This window comes from Nyctereutes procyonoides, unplaced genomic scaffold, assembly GCF_905146905.1.
Source record: "Nyctereutes procyonoides isolate TBG_1078 unplaced genomic scaffold, NYPRO_anot_genome, whole genome shotgun sequence".
Classification (NCBI taxonomy): Eukaryota; Metazoa; Chordata; class Mammalia; order Carnivora; family Canidae; genus Nyctereutes; species Nyctereutes procyonoides.
In genome coordinates, this window is record NW_026575140.1 from 56040782 (window position 1) to 56056109 (window position 15328).

Below are 15328 nucleotides of genomic sequence, written 5' to 3' on the forward strand. Positions count from 1 at the left end.
CCCCGTCCCCAGTTCTTCCTGCTGAGGGAGGCAGGGGTGGGGCAGAGGCTGGGATGGAGGCCATGGAATGAGCTCTTGGAGGAGAAACTGAGGCTGAATCACTTAATGGTTACTGGTACTTGATATGAGGCTGTGGTGGTCTCAAATCCCAGAGCTGTGGGGCCTTTGGCAAAGAAGCTTTTCTTTTTTTTTCCTCATCTGTAAAATGGGAGTATGATGATGCCTCCCTCTCGGGACCATGTGAAGGTTAAGGCCAGCTGCTGAGGATTTCACATTGCTGGGGGCAGTGGTTGGGATTGGGCAGCAGTAGCCCAAGAGACAGGTCCTGACAAGGTCACAGGGAGAGGATGACAAGGGACCTGGGGAGCTGGGCCTTCCACCCATGGAGCCCTGGGGCGCCGGTTGCCATGGCAATGAGTGAAACAGTTTACCCCCCTTTGATGTGGCCGGGTGGCAGAGGAAGTGGGCAGGTTATCAAGCCTTTGCCCCCCCCCCCTTCTTCCTGACTCCACCCCAACACGGTGGTCCACTGCCTCTGGTCCGGGGGTGGCAGGAAACGTCACTTCAGTGCTACTGGCTCCTGCCCACCACAGCCCTCTTGGGTTCAACCCAAATGTTTGTTGAGTATTGACTCCAAGCCCCCGCATGGCTGTGTAGACCACAACACTTGGCTGCAAAGAATGTGCCCGTAATCCCGAGGGGTGACAGTGGGTGTCACCCGGGAGTCACTGTGCTGATGCTGAAGCACACACTGACTGCCTCTCCCCAGACCTCAGACCCCTGGAGCAGAGGGAACGGCATTAGTCTTCCCATTCCACGCCCGAGAAAACTGAGACCCAGACAGGTGTCATGTGTCTTGCCCATGGGGCGTGAGCGGGTGGGAACACAGGCCTTTGTGTGACCTGTGCCTTGTCACTTCCTAGCCAGCGACCTTGGACAGGTTACATAAGCTCTCCGAGCCTCCCTGTCACAAGCAGGACTGTCACTGTTGGGGATGCCAAGGCTGATGCTTGCATCTACCGTGTGCTCACCGTGCCTTGACGACTCATCCGTCCTCAGGACACCCCTCACTCCGGGTGCTCAGTAATATTCCTTCCCATCCTCCAGAGAATGAACCTGTGAGCTTGTCCAGGCTCACAGAGCTGCCAAGAGCTCTCCCTCTTGAGCCGACGTCTGTGTGAGCCCCCACGAGCCATATTCTTTGACTCCAGAAACGTATTGTCACATTTGTACCGAGCTATTCCCCCAAGAGACAATAGGCTGGCAGTTGTGCCTGTCGGGAAAACCTGGGGCTGTCCCCACTGGCATTTTGTAAGCACCCTCTGCCCTGGGCAGTCTGTCTGCCACTCTTCCTTTCACTTGGTGCCTTTAGCCCTTGGACCTGTCAAAGCAGATGCAAGCCCGGCTTTGGTTACATTTGCCCATCAGCTGGTGGCAGGTGAATTCTGAATATTCTCTAGTGGCCCTCAGTTCCTTTTAGGACATTACTGACCATAGACATTTGCATTTCATACTTTCGTTTTTTTTGGCCTCTGATGGAATCAAATGTGCATATCCCTCGAAGAAAAGTCAAACATCACTGACTAGCAAGTAGAAGCTTTTACTCAATGCTCTCACACCAAGTGCATAGATCCACCCCCTCGCCCCTGCAGCCCAAACAACAATCAGTTCTCTAGCTTTCCAGGCACCAACTGAGGGTCCCAAGACCTGGTTCAGTCCAGACAGCAACTACCCAGAGTTCATGCAGACCCCATGGGGTAAGAGCTCAGTTACATAGACTACCCCCTATTTAAGATGCCATCCGCAAGTCCCACTGGGAGAAGAACCCAAAGTGAGGGATGCAGGTGGCAGGGGAAACCATTGTAATTGAAATCCACTCCCTGCCTTTTGCAGTCTTCATTATAATTTACCAAAAGTGGTCTGTCTTTTAAAAAAATACAGAGAACGTTTTAAAAATTTGCGTATTTGATGGCACAACGTCAAAGAAAGAGATTTTTATGACTGAGAAACAGTGATGAGGAGCAACACAACGTCACTTCTCTGGTATCTTTGTCGAAGATTCTTGCCTCACTCCATTCCTGGCACAATGTGGAACACCCCAAATCAAGGGACATTGTGCCATAACCCATCAGGACTCTGGTGTCGGGATCACAGGAGACCAGGGCAGACTGAGGAAGCGTTACAGGCAGAGGAGGCGAAGGAGAAATAAGTCCATGCAGAGTGGGACCCTGGATGGGATCCTGGAACTGAAAGATGACATTACGACCACAGGTGTATTTCTCGTATCACAGTGCCGCAGGGGGAGATGTAGTCGGGAAAGGAGCGGGGAGCCGCTGTTCCAGAAATCAGGGGCTGATTCAGGAGCATGCTGGCAGCACATAACAGAAACCCCAGCATAAACTGGTGGAAACCCATAGGGCTTTTTTTTCTTACATTAAAAAAAAATTCCATTGGAAGGAAGTCCAAGGTTGGCATGAACATTCCAGACCAGCCTTCTCCCTTCTTTCTGCTTCACTGTCCTTAGCAGGAAACATTGTCCTCGATGCCACTTTGTGGTCTAATGGCTGCAGGAGCTCTGGCCGTCATGGTGCCACTCCTGTTAACAGACAGGAGGAAAGTGGGTTGCAGAAAGGAGTCCTTCAGAAGCCCCACCCAACCCCTGCAAGGGAGGCCGAGAAATATGACCTATCATCCTGTGCGAGGGGTCCCTTTGGTGAAGAAGGGGGATGGGCTCTGGGTGGATGCTCACAGGTCTCTGCCCGCTAGGAATAGTGGCCTGGAGGAGCGGGCCTGGTCCTGTCGGGGCGACAGTGGCCAGGGCTGTGAAGGAGCTGGGGTGGCAGGTGTCACTTCACTTCCCCCGCCCTCGTGGCTCTGCAAAGCTGGGGGTCATCTCCCAGGTGTTTCCACAGGGTCACTGTACTTGTACCCAGTAGCATGTGTCCCTGTTTGCCATCAGCCTGATTATTCACAGAACTGAATGCCCTCTGTGCAGTGGTTTCCTCCGGCCTCCTGTCCAGGCCCAGGCCACGGCCACATCTCTTCCCATCTCCCCATCTCCCTGCCCCCTGACACCCACCCCAGCCTTCTGTTTCATCCTTCCTCCCTCCACGCACTCACGCTGAAGGCTGTGCCTACGTCACGTGGCCCACATCCCCAGTCCCTCCCGAACCCAGGACCCCAGAGATGGGGGCAGGGACATACCGCCCAGCAACCCCCCGCATGTGAAATCCAGGGGTGTGTGTCCAGGTGTGATGGAGATGAGGCTCTCCATCTGTCCACCGGGAGCCCACGTGAATCACAGACCCTGAAAAAGCAACACGGCCTCATCTCACATTGGGACTTCCGCACACTTAAGGCTGGGCTTCTTGGCACAGGCGCTGACTGCCACACACTGTCTGTCCACGCAGAGTGACTGCATCTGGTCATACCTTTAAACAAGGGCAGAAGATGACCTGGGTGAACAAGGCTGGCATTGCTCAGGGGCCTGCGGGTCCGGGCAGGGCCTCTGGACTTCCGTACCTAGTAAAAGGAATGTATGCAGAAGAGTCAAGAGGGGCCTGTGCTTGTCTTTGTGTTCTGAGGTCTGGGGGCCTGGGGGTGCAGGGTGGGGGTGGGGTGACCCTGTCTGCAGCATAGCATTTCACCAGGGGGAGGGGGGTCTCGCAGGAGGGGGCAAGGAGGGGAGCTTCCTTCTGTCATGAATGTCAGCGGCCACCAGATGGTGTCCCAGGTCCCCGTAGCCTTTCACAGTTTCAGGGACTTTCCTACCGGAACAGATATTAGTATTAACTTGTAAGCATGGGACATTACATAAGAGAAACATCACACAAAAAGCCCCCAAATCAAAGCAATTAGACGCTAAATTAGAACAGTATAAGCTGGTCTTTTTATTTATTTGTTGCCATTGACCAGACAAAAGTCAAGGCCTTTCCTTTTACAGCCCTCTCTGACCTGGGTCGTGGCCTTCCCGCTCGCAGCCCACGCCCTCTCCTGGGTGGCTTTGCCCCCTGTCAGGAGCTCCTTGAGGCTGCCCGCCCCCGCCCCCCAAGACCCAGCCCCCGCTGCTAGTCCTCTGTTGTTTAGTCACACCACGGTGGGCGCACAGCTGAATCCGTACTGTTGAGGCTGTGTTCCAGTCGCAGACCTGAGCCACATTGCAGGAGAAAAGCAGAGACTTTGGGCTGGTTTGGTTTCTTGGAGGCTGGAGAGAAAAGCTGGGGCAGGGTTGGGCGAGGATGCCCCATGGGCAGAGGCAGGGCTCAGTCTGGAGAGGCACAGCACCAGGGAGGCCCAGCTGCCCTAAGAGTCTGTGGGAGGCCGGGCAGAGGCACGGAGGGCCCATGGAGACTGAGCTGGGGGACCCCCCCTCCCCCGCACACCCTTGGTTGGGGTGGGGGGTCTGTGCCTCTTGAGGTGGCCAGGAAACCACTGGGTGGCAGCAGGCTGGCCATGGTCTGGGCGGAGCCTCCGGCACCCGAGCCTCCTCCCAGCTCCTGAGCCTCATCCTGGGGCTACAGCGAGGCCCCAGGCCATCTGCTGAAGGCACAGATTAAACCTACCAACTCTCCTTTCTTTTGACAACAGGAATCTCCTACCAGCGACTGGTGAGGGCGGAGCAGGGCCTGCCCATCAGAAGTCACCGCAGCTCTACCGTGTGAGTACTCTCGAGGGGGGGTTCCCCACGCCCACACTGTCCTCCCCAGCTGTGCATCTGGCTTCCCCTCCACTGCACACACACACGTACACACTCATACACACACACACACACACACACACCCCTCACCCCAGCCACCCACAAATAGTCTTCGAGAGGACCAAGAGCCCCTTGGATTAGCTGACAATGCTTTTGTACATAGTGCTGTTTCTCTGGGTTGAGGGGCTTTCCTCCTATTTTTAAATGGCTCTGAGACTAAAAAACAGAGCAGACATTAAAAAGCACCCACATGGATCATGCCAGATGCTGGGCATATGTCACCTTGCTTCACCCCCACTTTTCATGTGGTGGAGACTGAAGGTCAGAGAGGCCAAATAACTTCCTGAAGGTCACACAGCTAATAAGTGTCTGAGCCAGGATTTAAAGCCCAGTTTTACTCAAAGGCTCACAAGGTTTCTATGATGTCTTTTTGCCTTTTCCAAACTTTTTTTGATGGGGGCCTACAGTAAAAAAAAAAAAAGAAAGAAAAAAAAAGCATTTTATTTTATTTTATTTTATTTTATTTATTTTATTTTATTTTATTTTTAAGTAATCTCGAACTCATGACCATGAAATCCAGAGTGGCATGCTCCACACATGACTAAGCCAGCCAGGTGCTCCTAAACAAAGCATTTTATATGAAAGTCTGCTGTACACACACACACATACACACACACAGAACTGAAATGAGTGTTTTTCTTTTAAAGATTTTATTTATTTAATCATGAGAGATACAGACTGAGAGGCAGAGACACAGGCAGAGGGAGGAGCAGGCTCCCTGCGAGGAGCCCGATGTGGGACTGGATCCCAGGATCATGACCTAAGCCAAAGGCAGACACTCAACCATTGAGCCTCCCAAGTGCCCCTGAAATGAGTTTTAGAAATTGAAACTCACCCCTATGCCCATAGGATGGGCTCCATCCATCCTAGTCTATTTCATTTAAAAGGCAGTGCTGGTTGTGATCACCCAAATCAATTGTGTTACCTACTTCTGGGTCCCAGCCTGCCAAGTGTATGGGGCCACCTCACCTGGACACTAGGGGTCCAGAGACCCTGGTTTCCAACAGTTCAGAAGCTACAGCTGCCCCCTTCCCCACCCCCTCCCACCCCATCCTCAGCCCCCCAACGGGATTCACTGCAAATTCACACTTAGAGCAAACAATTGTTAAATTCCTTCGATGTCATATCCAACAAAAAAGCCTGTGGCAGACTTTGAGAGAGGCAGAAAGGGTACAAAAATGCTTGAGGTTAGTGAGTGAGGACGACTCTTTGAGAGGGGTGGGGGGGGGCAACTAATCACCACTGACCCACCAATAATCAGTTCCTGTGCATGTACCAAGCTCTGGGCATTGCTGTAAGCATCACGGTAGCTAGCATTCAAGCTCCACGGGAGCCCCACGAGAAAGGTATTTGTCAGATCTGAGGTACAGAGGGTGAGCAGAGGGGGCAGGAGCAGAGGAGTAAGAAGAGAGGGCAGGAGTAGAGGAGTGAGCAGAGGGGGCAGGAACAGAGGGGGGAGCAGAGGGAGCAGGAACAGAGGAGAGGGTCCCACTCAGGTCGTCTGGAGGTGGGAACACAGGTGCAGAGAAAGTGTGCAAGGTGAGGCCGCACATCTGCTGGTCGAATCCCGCTGCACAGCGGAGCCCCTCACGTGTCAGTGGAGGTTGTGAGCAAGCACCCAGGCAGGGAGAGCGGCTGGGGCAGGGACCCCCGTGCAGGCCCCCCCGTTTCTCTGACACATGGAGAGATTAGCATTCATTGCCCTCCTAGAGTGTGGGGACTCAGGCCCAGGCCCTTTCGTCCACTCCCTGCACCCCGACCTGGTGACCTGGTGACCTGGGGCAGCCTTCTGCAGGGGCTGAAGGGAAGGCCACCTGCAGGGTGCTTCTCTGCCGGACCTGGGACAGGGCAGGAGCTGTTCAAGCAGCTCACCCGAGGCCTCTACCGCTGGGATGTTGTGATGTCTCAAACACACTTCGAGAAAACATAGCAACTGAGGGCTGCTGTGGGCGAAGTGAGAACAGTCGTGTGTGGTTAACTGTTAACTGAGCCATCGACACCTTGCAGGGTGTGAGGGGGGTCATGATTCTCTTAACATCTGGGTCCATCTGAAATTTTCCATGATAAACAGAACGTAAAGGGTGGCAGGGAGAAGATAGGGCTGGGCACCCGCTCTACACTTGGCCCTGCGTGACCCAGGGTGATGGCTTTCAAGGGTCAGAAAAGGCGTGTCCTGGGAGCCTGGGGCTCACAGGCAGCCCTGACCTGCCCCCCCACCAAACCTCTGGGCCAGGCTGCAAGCGAAACAAGCCGCCCCTACGAAACAAGCACCTGACTTCCAGCCACCTCCCCCAGGACGCATCCCTCATGGCTCATCTCTCGTCCATTCCCACGTCCTGTAGGAAATATGCTGATGGGAAACTGAAGGTGCAATTTATTTTGTGACAGTGAAGTTCCAGTTTCAAAAAGTCTTTGAAAATGCTGACTGGAAAATACTCATGAGGAGACCATAGGCTTTGCACTTGGGACTGGGGTCCCTGCATTCCCATGCCCCCTGCGCCCCCTGTGGCCCCTGCGCCAGATGTTAGGGGTATGGCTGCACTGTCCACACCCCCAAAGCTTGTCCTCTGTGTCCCCAGCACCGTGCTGTTGCTGAATCCAGTGGAGGTCCAAGCCGAGTTCCTCGCGGTGGCCAACAAGCTGAGCACTCCTGGGCACTCGCCCCATAGCGCCTACACCACCCTGCTCTTGCACGCCTTCCAGGCCACCTTTGGGGCCCACTGTGACCTGCCAGGGCTGCACTGCAGGCTGCAGGTATGTGCTTGGGCCCCTGGGGCTCATCATCACCCCCTTCAGACAGAGCTGAGTCCCTCTCTGGCTGCATCTTGGTGCTGCAGTGGCGGGTGCAGGGTAGCCTAGGAATGAGCTCTAGAGGGAAGCTGGAAGACCTGACTTGTAGCCCCGGCTATGTGACTGGTCAGCTGTGTGGCCCTGGGCAGTGTCCTCCCCTCTCTGGGCTGTAGTGGGGAGCTCTGAAGCACCCCCACCCCCCTTTACCACAGCAGTGCTCTGGCTCTGGGCCTTTCTCTTGTGACTGTTTCCTGAGAAGAGGGGCCCCAGGAGGAGGCCTGGCTCCCTGGCCCATTCTGGGTGGATGTGGGTGACTAGGCAGGGGGAGAGATGGGCCACTGCGGCCATCGGGGGGACCCTAGGAGCCCGAGGGTTCGGGAGCAAGCCTGTCTCCTCCTGGGTTTTCAGTCCAAGAGCCTGGCCGAGCTTGAGGACATCTTCACGGAGACTGCAGAAGCTCAGGAGCTGGCCTCGGGCATTGGGGACGCAGCCGAGGCCCGGCAGTGGCTCAGGACCAAGCTGCAGGCAGTAGGAGAGAAAGCTGGCTTCCCCGGTGTCTTAGGTAAGGCTCTTGGGAGAGCAGGGTGCATCCTCACCGGGGTCTGTTCCAGCCCCCAGGTGAGCAATCTAAGGCAGAACAGCAGTTCTGCCCCATGCAGCCCTTGGGGGACCCAGGCTCCCTTCATCCCCATGCCCCACCAGCCCCGAGGGCCGGTTTCAGCCAGCCTACACTGGCAGGGTTGGCTCTCCATCAGGTGGCCACCCCTGTGGGAACAGGGAAAGACAGCGCTAGCTGGGGGCCAGCCACTTCCCCCCTCAGCCTCAGCTGGCCCACGGTGTGCCTGGCGCTGGTCTCTTCTATGAGACCCTTCCAGCCCTCATCTCCTGTCCCTGTGTTCGTACAGACACTGCCAAACCTGGCCAGCTCCGCACCATCCCCATCCCTGTCGCCAGGTGCCACACCTACAGCTGGAACCAGGACAGCTTTGGTAAGCAGCTGGCTGGGTCCCTAGTGGCACCCACCCCACACCCCCTGGGCAGCTCCCTGTCCTGGGTCTGTGCAGCCACCCCCCCCTCCCCGGGCAGCTCTAAGCAGAGCAGGGGGCAGTGCTCAAGCCCTGGGCTAGACTTCACCCTCCTTCCACCCTCTCCTCCTCCTCTGGGCTGATCTGTCTGAGCCTGTCGCCTGTCCTGAGGGTGTGCAAGAGGGATTTCAAGGACCCAGACACCCAGGGGCACCTAGGTGGCTCAGTGGTTGAGTGTCTGCCTTCACCCCAGGGTGTGATCCTGGGATCAAGTCCCATATCCAGTTTCCCGCAGGGAGCCTGCTTCTCCCTCTGCCTATGTCTCTGCCTCTCTCCTTGTGTCTCTCATGAATAAATAAATAAAATCTAAAAAAAAAAAAAAAATCCAGATTATGCCTCCCGTTGCTTCCCTGTAGACATCCTGCAGGAAATCCTGCTCAAGGAACAGGAGCTGCTCCAGCCAGGGATCCTGGGGGACGATGAGCAGGAGGAGGAGGAGGAGGAAGAGGAGGAGGAGGACTTGGAAACGGATGGGCACTGTGCCCAGAGGGATTCGGTGCTCTCCACCGGCTCGGCGGTCTTCCATGACTCAACCCTGTCCCTCAGCTCACCCCAGGCTTCAGGGCCCGCCCTCTCCCGCCAGCTGCTGACCTCGTTCGTCTCGGGCCTGTCGGATGGCGTGGACAGCGGCTACATGGAGGACAGCGAGGAGAGCTCCTCCGAGTGGCCCGCGAGCCCTGGCAGCCAGGAGCGCTGGGGCCACCGCAGGCCGGGGCAGAAGTTCAACAGGATCTATAAACTCTTCAAGAGCACCAGCCAGCTGGTGCTGCGGAGGGACTCCCGGGGCCCCGAGGGGGGTGCGGACACAGCCCTGCCCCTGCGGCGGGCGGGGAGCCTCTGCAGCCCCCTGGACGGCCTGGGAGTGCCCCCCGCGCGGGCCCAGCGCTCCCGCTCGCTGCCCCAGCCCAAGCTCAGCGCCCAGCTGCCCAGCTGGCTCCTGGCCCCCGCCTCGCGCCACCAGCGCCGCCGCCCCTTCCTGAGCGGGGACGAGGACCCCAAGGCATCCACGCTGCGCGTTGTGGTCTTCGGCTCTGATCGCATCTCGGGGAAGGTGGCCCGGGCATACAGCAAGCTGCGGTAAGAGCCGGACTGGGGGGCAGGGAGGGGTGACGCCCAGCCTTGGGTGGCAGGTTGTGGGCTGCTGACGGGGACCACAGCACTCTCTTGTCCTCGCCCTCTTCTTGCCAGGCGGCTGGAGAGCAATCGCCCACTCCTCACACGGTTCTTCAAGCTTCAATTTTTCTACGTACCCATGAAGCGAAGCCATGGGACTGGCTCCAGCACCTGCCCTGCTCCTGCAAGCCAGGCGCCCCCGCTCCCCACGGACTCCCCAAAGCACTCTAGCCCTGCGGTATGTCCCCAGCCCTGGACCAAATGTAGTGGGAGTGGGTTCAGACACCCCAAGGGGGCCAGTGAGAAGTTGCCAAGAGCAGTCTGTGTCTGTGGGGTGCCTTTCCCTGCTTGAGCCCCGCTCCCAGGAGAGCCCCTGCCCTGTACTTGGGGGTGGCAGTGTGCCACGTGACACCACCTAGAAGTTGGCAGGCATCTCTCAGGGTGGGGAGGAGCTGTGGTTGGGGCTGCAGATGCTGTCCGGGGCCCTGGGGACTAGAATGACTCTTGTCCCTTGGCCCAGGAGCTGGAGAGCACCAATGATATCTCCCACTACCTCGGCATGCTCGACCCCTGGTATGAGCGCAACGTACTAGGCCTCATGCACCTGCCCCCTGAAGTCCTGTGCCAAGTAAGCAGCCCCTGCAGGGCAGGGAGGTGGGGGGCACAGGCTGCAGTCACAGAGCATTCTCTGAAGACCCTGGTTTTGGGGGATCCAGCTTGAGGCCTCCATGAAGGAGCAGGGAGGGCGGGTGAGAAGCAAGACTGAGTCCAAATTGAGGGCAGTGATTAGGACGGTCCTGAGTGTTCAGTCCCCTCCCTGTCCTCACCTCCTGGCTTTGTCCAGCTCGTCCAGGGCCCTCCCCAGTGGGCCGGATGTCAGGTGAGGGCGCTGCGGAGACTGGGCTACAGGGCCTCCCCTGACCATTCTGTGTCCTGCTTTCACCCCTTCTCTGGCTGTGTCTGCCTTTGTCTCCCTCTTCTCTGGGTGTGTGTGTGTGTGTCTCTTCACATCGTTTCCCTTGCTCGCTCGCTGGCCACCTGTCCCTCTGACTCAGCTCTGTCTCCCGCCCTCAGCAGTCTCTGAAGGCTGAGTCCCGGCCCCTGGAGGGCTCCTCTGCCCAGCTGCCCATCCTGGCGGACATGCTGCTCTACTACTGCCGCTTCGCTGCCCGGCCAGTGCTGCTGCAGGTCTATCAGACGGAGGTGAGGACCCCCACCGCACCCCAGCCCACCCCCCTGCTTCGGGCAGCACCTCCAGCAGCGCTCCCCGGACCCCCGCGACCAGCAGCCTCGTGCTACAGAAGCCCCCACTGATGCCAGCTCTTGCCCTCTGCAGCTGACTTTCATCACCGGGGAGAAGATGACAGAGATCTTCATCCACTCCCTGGAGCTGGGTCACTCTGCTGCCACACGTGCCATCAAGGCTTCGGGTGCGCGCTGCCTGAGCCCAGGGGAGACGGGGCCCGGGGGGCAAGGCCCTAGGGTCCGGGAGGGGGTGCCGGCAATGACAGGGAGTGAAGGTCTGTCTGTGTGGTGCAGGTCCTGGCAGCAAGCGTTTGGGCATCGATGGGGACCGCGAGGCCGTCCCTCTAACACTACAGATTATTTACAGCAAGGTGAGACTGGCGCTGGGGTGCGTGTCCATCAGGGGCCTGCTCCTGACCCTTCCTCACCCAGAGTCGGCCCCCCATGTATGGTAGCAGGCCCCCTGGACAGAGGGGAGGGAGTGGACATCCTTCTTCCCCCTCAACCTCCAAAGCATCCCTCCAACCCCAGTGTTCTCTCCCCCTCACCTGGATGTGCTCAGCAGCTCCCACATGGAGTGAGGGCCTGGCTGCAGGGCTGAGGGTGAGCGGGACAAGGGCGAGGTTCCCAGAGGCAGAGTGAGGGGGAGCCCAGGGTCCGCTGGGCTGCTGTGCCTGGCTGGGTGCCTGGGACGTGGGACCCATGTCAGAAGTGGGCAGAAGAGGGTTTATGAGGCGAGGGTGGGAGGGGTGCCCACAATCACAGCAGAGGGCTCAGTGCCCCTGTGGCCTGCTAACCGTGGGCCAGGCCAGGGACCTAACATGCTCCCTGGAGTCATCAAGGTCCCTATGGGGGTCTGGGGGTTGGAGGGCTCTTGGAGCAGAAGCTAGCAGATGCTGCTGAATGGGTGAGAGCTTCCCCGGGGAGTGCTGCCTGCTGCAGCTCCCTGTTGCCCGCCCGCCCGCCCGCGGGTCTGGGGCCCCCCTCCCTGGCTGAGAGGGTCTGGCTCAGCTGCATTTTCAGGGAGCCATCAGTGGACGAAGCCGCTGGAGTAACATGGAGAAGGTGTGCACATCCATCACCCTGAACAAAGCCTGCCGGAAGCAGGAGGAGCTAGGTGAGCTGAGGGGAGCAGGGCGTGGGTGGGCGATAGGGGAATGGGGCGCAGGTAGGGTGAGCGGGGAGGGGCGGGGGCGCAGGTGAGTGATGGGCAGCTGGGGGGGGTGCAGGTGGGCATTGGGGTGGGGCACAGGGGGGCAGCGCAGAAGGGTGGGGGAGCAGGGGCGGTGGGGTGTAGGTGAGGGAGCAGGGGCACAGGGGCACAGGGGGCGATCAGGGGTGGTGGGGTGCAGGGGAGGTGCCCACGGGGAGGGGCCCTGCCCCCAAGCTGAGCCCCCCGGCACTTCAGACTCCAGCACCGAGGCTCTGACGCTAAATCTGACCGAAGTGGTGAAAAGACAGAACCCTAAGTCCAAGAAGGGCTTCAACCAGGTAAGGACGCCCCTCTCCCTGCAGCCAGGGCTTTGGGAGACCCTGGCACGTGTGCATGTACAGGGTGGGGAGGGGAGGCAGCAGAGGTGCGGTGTGGGGGTGCACACCTGCGGGGTGCAGTGGCCTCCAGGGAGGAAGGCAGGCCCGGGGGGGATGTATCTGTGTGCAATGGCTTTTGAGGGAACCCTGGGTGTCGGGGACCCAGAGCCTCACCGCGGGGCCTTCTCCTGGGGGCACTTGTGTCTTCCAGACTCAGGGAGGGTGGAGGCCAGGGGGTGCGGGGGAGGCGGGTATCGGGGCTGACCACAGGGCCTTGCTTCCAGATTAGCACGTCCCAGATCAAAGTGGACAAAGTGCAGATCATCGGCTCCAACGGCTGCCCCTTTGCCGTGTGCCTGGACCAGGATGAGAGGAAGATCCTGCAGAGCGTGGTCCGGTAGGAAGGGGGCCCAGGGAGGGGGCCCGCTTCTGTGCCACTCCCTAGAACCCCGGACGGAGCTGCAGGATTGGGGGGACCTGCCCTCACTCCTGCCTGCCCCACAGGTGTGAGGTCTCACCCTGCTACAAGCCAGAGAAGAGCAGCCTCCGCCCCCAACCCCAGAGGTCCCCTGACCTGCCGGCCCAGGAGGCGCCCGACCTCTGCTCCCTCCTCTGCCTGCCCATCATGACCTTCAGCGGAGCTCTGCCCTAGGGGGGCCCTCACCAGCAGCCAGGGCAGGAAGCCCTGCGGCAGGCAGCCTCCTCGGAGCCCCAACCCACGTGGTGGCCACTAGGGTCCCGCTCCCTGTGGAGAACTGGATGGCCCTCTGTTGGATCAGGTCCTGCTGTGGGCCCTGCAGCGGACAGCGGCCTGGAGGTTTCTGGGCCCTTGGGGCTGTTTAGGAAAGACGCAGGCATTAGGGAGACAGCGGCTGACACCACACTGCCCCTCAGATTACTCACAGTAGACAAGAGAGGGATGGATGAGCTGACTTCCCAAGGCCTTGACCACTGGCGTGGTCTAGGATCCTTTCTAGAAAGATCTGAGGCTCTGGTGCTCTGGTGGTACCCTTTGTATCTGGGGTTCGGGTGGTAGAATCAATAATGGGAATTTCTTCCCAGACCTTCAGTACCTTCCGTCTCTCTCTCTTTCTCTCTCTCTCTCTTTTTCTCACAAGTTCTCTGGATCCTTTGAAAAACAGCACTAATATTTTACCTGTCTACGGTCAGGACCCAGAACACATTCTCTCGGGAGACCTTTTCTGGATCTGACAGCTTTGGGAGACAGGACAGACATAGATTCAACAGCAGCTCAGTTACCTTCTAGCTAAACAGCCAGAAGGAAGTGATTTGGCTTCTCTGAGCCTCTACTTCCTCAGTGCTAAGACCTTGAGGGGTTGAAATTGTCTCCAAAGCACCTGGCCCAGTGGCTGGCTGGTAGCTGGAGCTCCCTCGGTACAGATCAGTGGCCTTGCCCTTCTGCGCCGACTCCCCCTGCCTGGCGCTGGGATACTCTCACCATCTCTCCGATGCTCTTTATTCACCCTTGAGGCAGGACCAAGACTAAGAGGGGCAAGGAGTGGTCAGTTTTACTCTTTGGAGGAGGAATGGCCTTGGCGAGGGTAAGAGGGGGGTTGGCACAAGTGCCCCCAGCCCTCACCGACTTCTCAACCCAGGTTGGGCCCCGTCACACCTGACGTTGGTGCACATTGCATATGGAATCTCCCAGCCCACAAGTCCATTGGCACCCATTCTCGTGCCTGGGTGAGATCCCAGAGGGGTGGGTTGAGAACACGGCCTCCAGGGCTTCATGCCTGGCTGGGAGACATGGGTGACAGGATGTGAGAGCCAAAAATGTAAAGCTGCCAGGTTGGAGTGGTTGGGGAGCTGGAAGCAAATGAGGGATAGGGTAATATCGGGGAGGGCAGGGCTGAGGACCAGGATGTGGGCAGTCGGTACAGGTGGAGAAAGAAGCCATGGAAAAAGATGACTTAACCGGCCCAGAGCCCCTCCTTCCACTCCTCCTGCTTCACTTGGCTCCAAAGGTTCTGTGCTTGCAGGAGCCCCTGAAACCCCAACCCAGAGTACTCACTACTGGAGAGGAGCAAACGGAGCCAGCTCCTACCCTGTGTCGCTGTTCCTCCCCGGTCCTTGCCATCTGCACTTGCTCCAGACTCCAGAGAGGAGCGGTCTGCCAGATACATTCCATGGTTTTCTTGTTGCGTGAGAAGGTCGTGCTACTACATGATAAACAAGATATCCAAGAATAAACAAACAAAATTTAATATTATTTTGAAATAAAACTTGATTAGTCTTGTATCTCTTGACCTACGGTTATTTTGCTATCTGACAATTAACTGCTAGTTGCTTAAGTTCCCATAAACCGCTTCCCACGCAGCAGCAAACAGGTTCTTGGGGGACTGTTCTGTTTATCTCTTTGTGATTTTCCCCTCTATAGAAAATTTATTTGTGCTAGAATGTTCTCTGATGCTGTTCCACACAAGTCTCATGTTGCTGAGAGGAAGGGAAGCGAGCTCATTGCTGGCGCTCTGGATGTGGGGATGTTCTTAGACTTCGCTCACAGGGAGAAGAGCAGGTAAAGGTAGAAAGGATGTTGGAACACACCTGTGACTTGGGAGGAGCAGGTCAGCATTGGGCTGCCAGCCTAACTCCCAGGGATAGAGGAGGGGGGGAACCATGAGATGCTCTAGCTTATCACCAGCTAGTGACTAAAACATGCCTAACACCCGGGGGATGGAAACTGTGGTCCCTTACTCTTGCTCATGCACCTACAGGACATCCCGGGATCACTCTATCCAGGTGGGGCCCAGAGCAGCTTGGCTCCAAGCTTCAGGTTGGGCTCAGGTCT

The 15328-nt window shown here is 57.8% G+C and overlaps 1 protein-coding gene across 3 annotated transcripts in view; it reads left to right on the top strand.

The window, feature by feature from the left end:
* Positions 1-14718, top strand: part of PIK3R5 (phosphoinositide-3-kinase regulatory subunit 5) — a 65743-nt gene extending 51025 nt beyond the window's left edge. The window contains exons 6-19 of one of the 3 annotated variants that reach the window (XM_055307177.1): positions 4588-4657; positions 7336-7510; positions 7955-8108; positions 8452-8535; positions 8988-9708; positions 9820-9982; positions 10265-10372; positions 10819-10947; positions 11081-11174; positions 11284-11360; positions 12013-12106; positions 12398-12480; positions 12804-12916; positions 13024-14718. In XM_055307177.1, the coding sequence (XP_055163152.1) occupies positions 4588-4657; positions 7336-7510; positions 7955-8108; positions 8452-8535; positions 8988-9708; positions 9820-9982; positions 10265-10372; positions 10819-10947; positions 11081-11174; positions 11284-11360; positions 12013-12106; positions 12398-12480; positions 12804-12916; positions 13024-13171 (2213 nt within the window). In that variant the 3' untranslated portion in view covers positions 13172-14718. The remainder of the gene's footprint in view (positions 1-4587; positions 4658-7335; positions 7511-7954; positions 8109-8451; positions 8536-8987; positions 9709-9819; positions 9983-10264; positions 10373-10818; positions 10948-11080; positions 11175-11283; positions 11361-12012; positions 12107-12397; positions 12481-12803; positions 12917-13023) is intronic. The other 2 variants (XM_055307179.1, XM_055307180.1) reach the window with 2 other exon arrangements.
* The last annotated feature ends 610 nt before the right edge of the window (positions 14719-15328 follow it).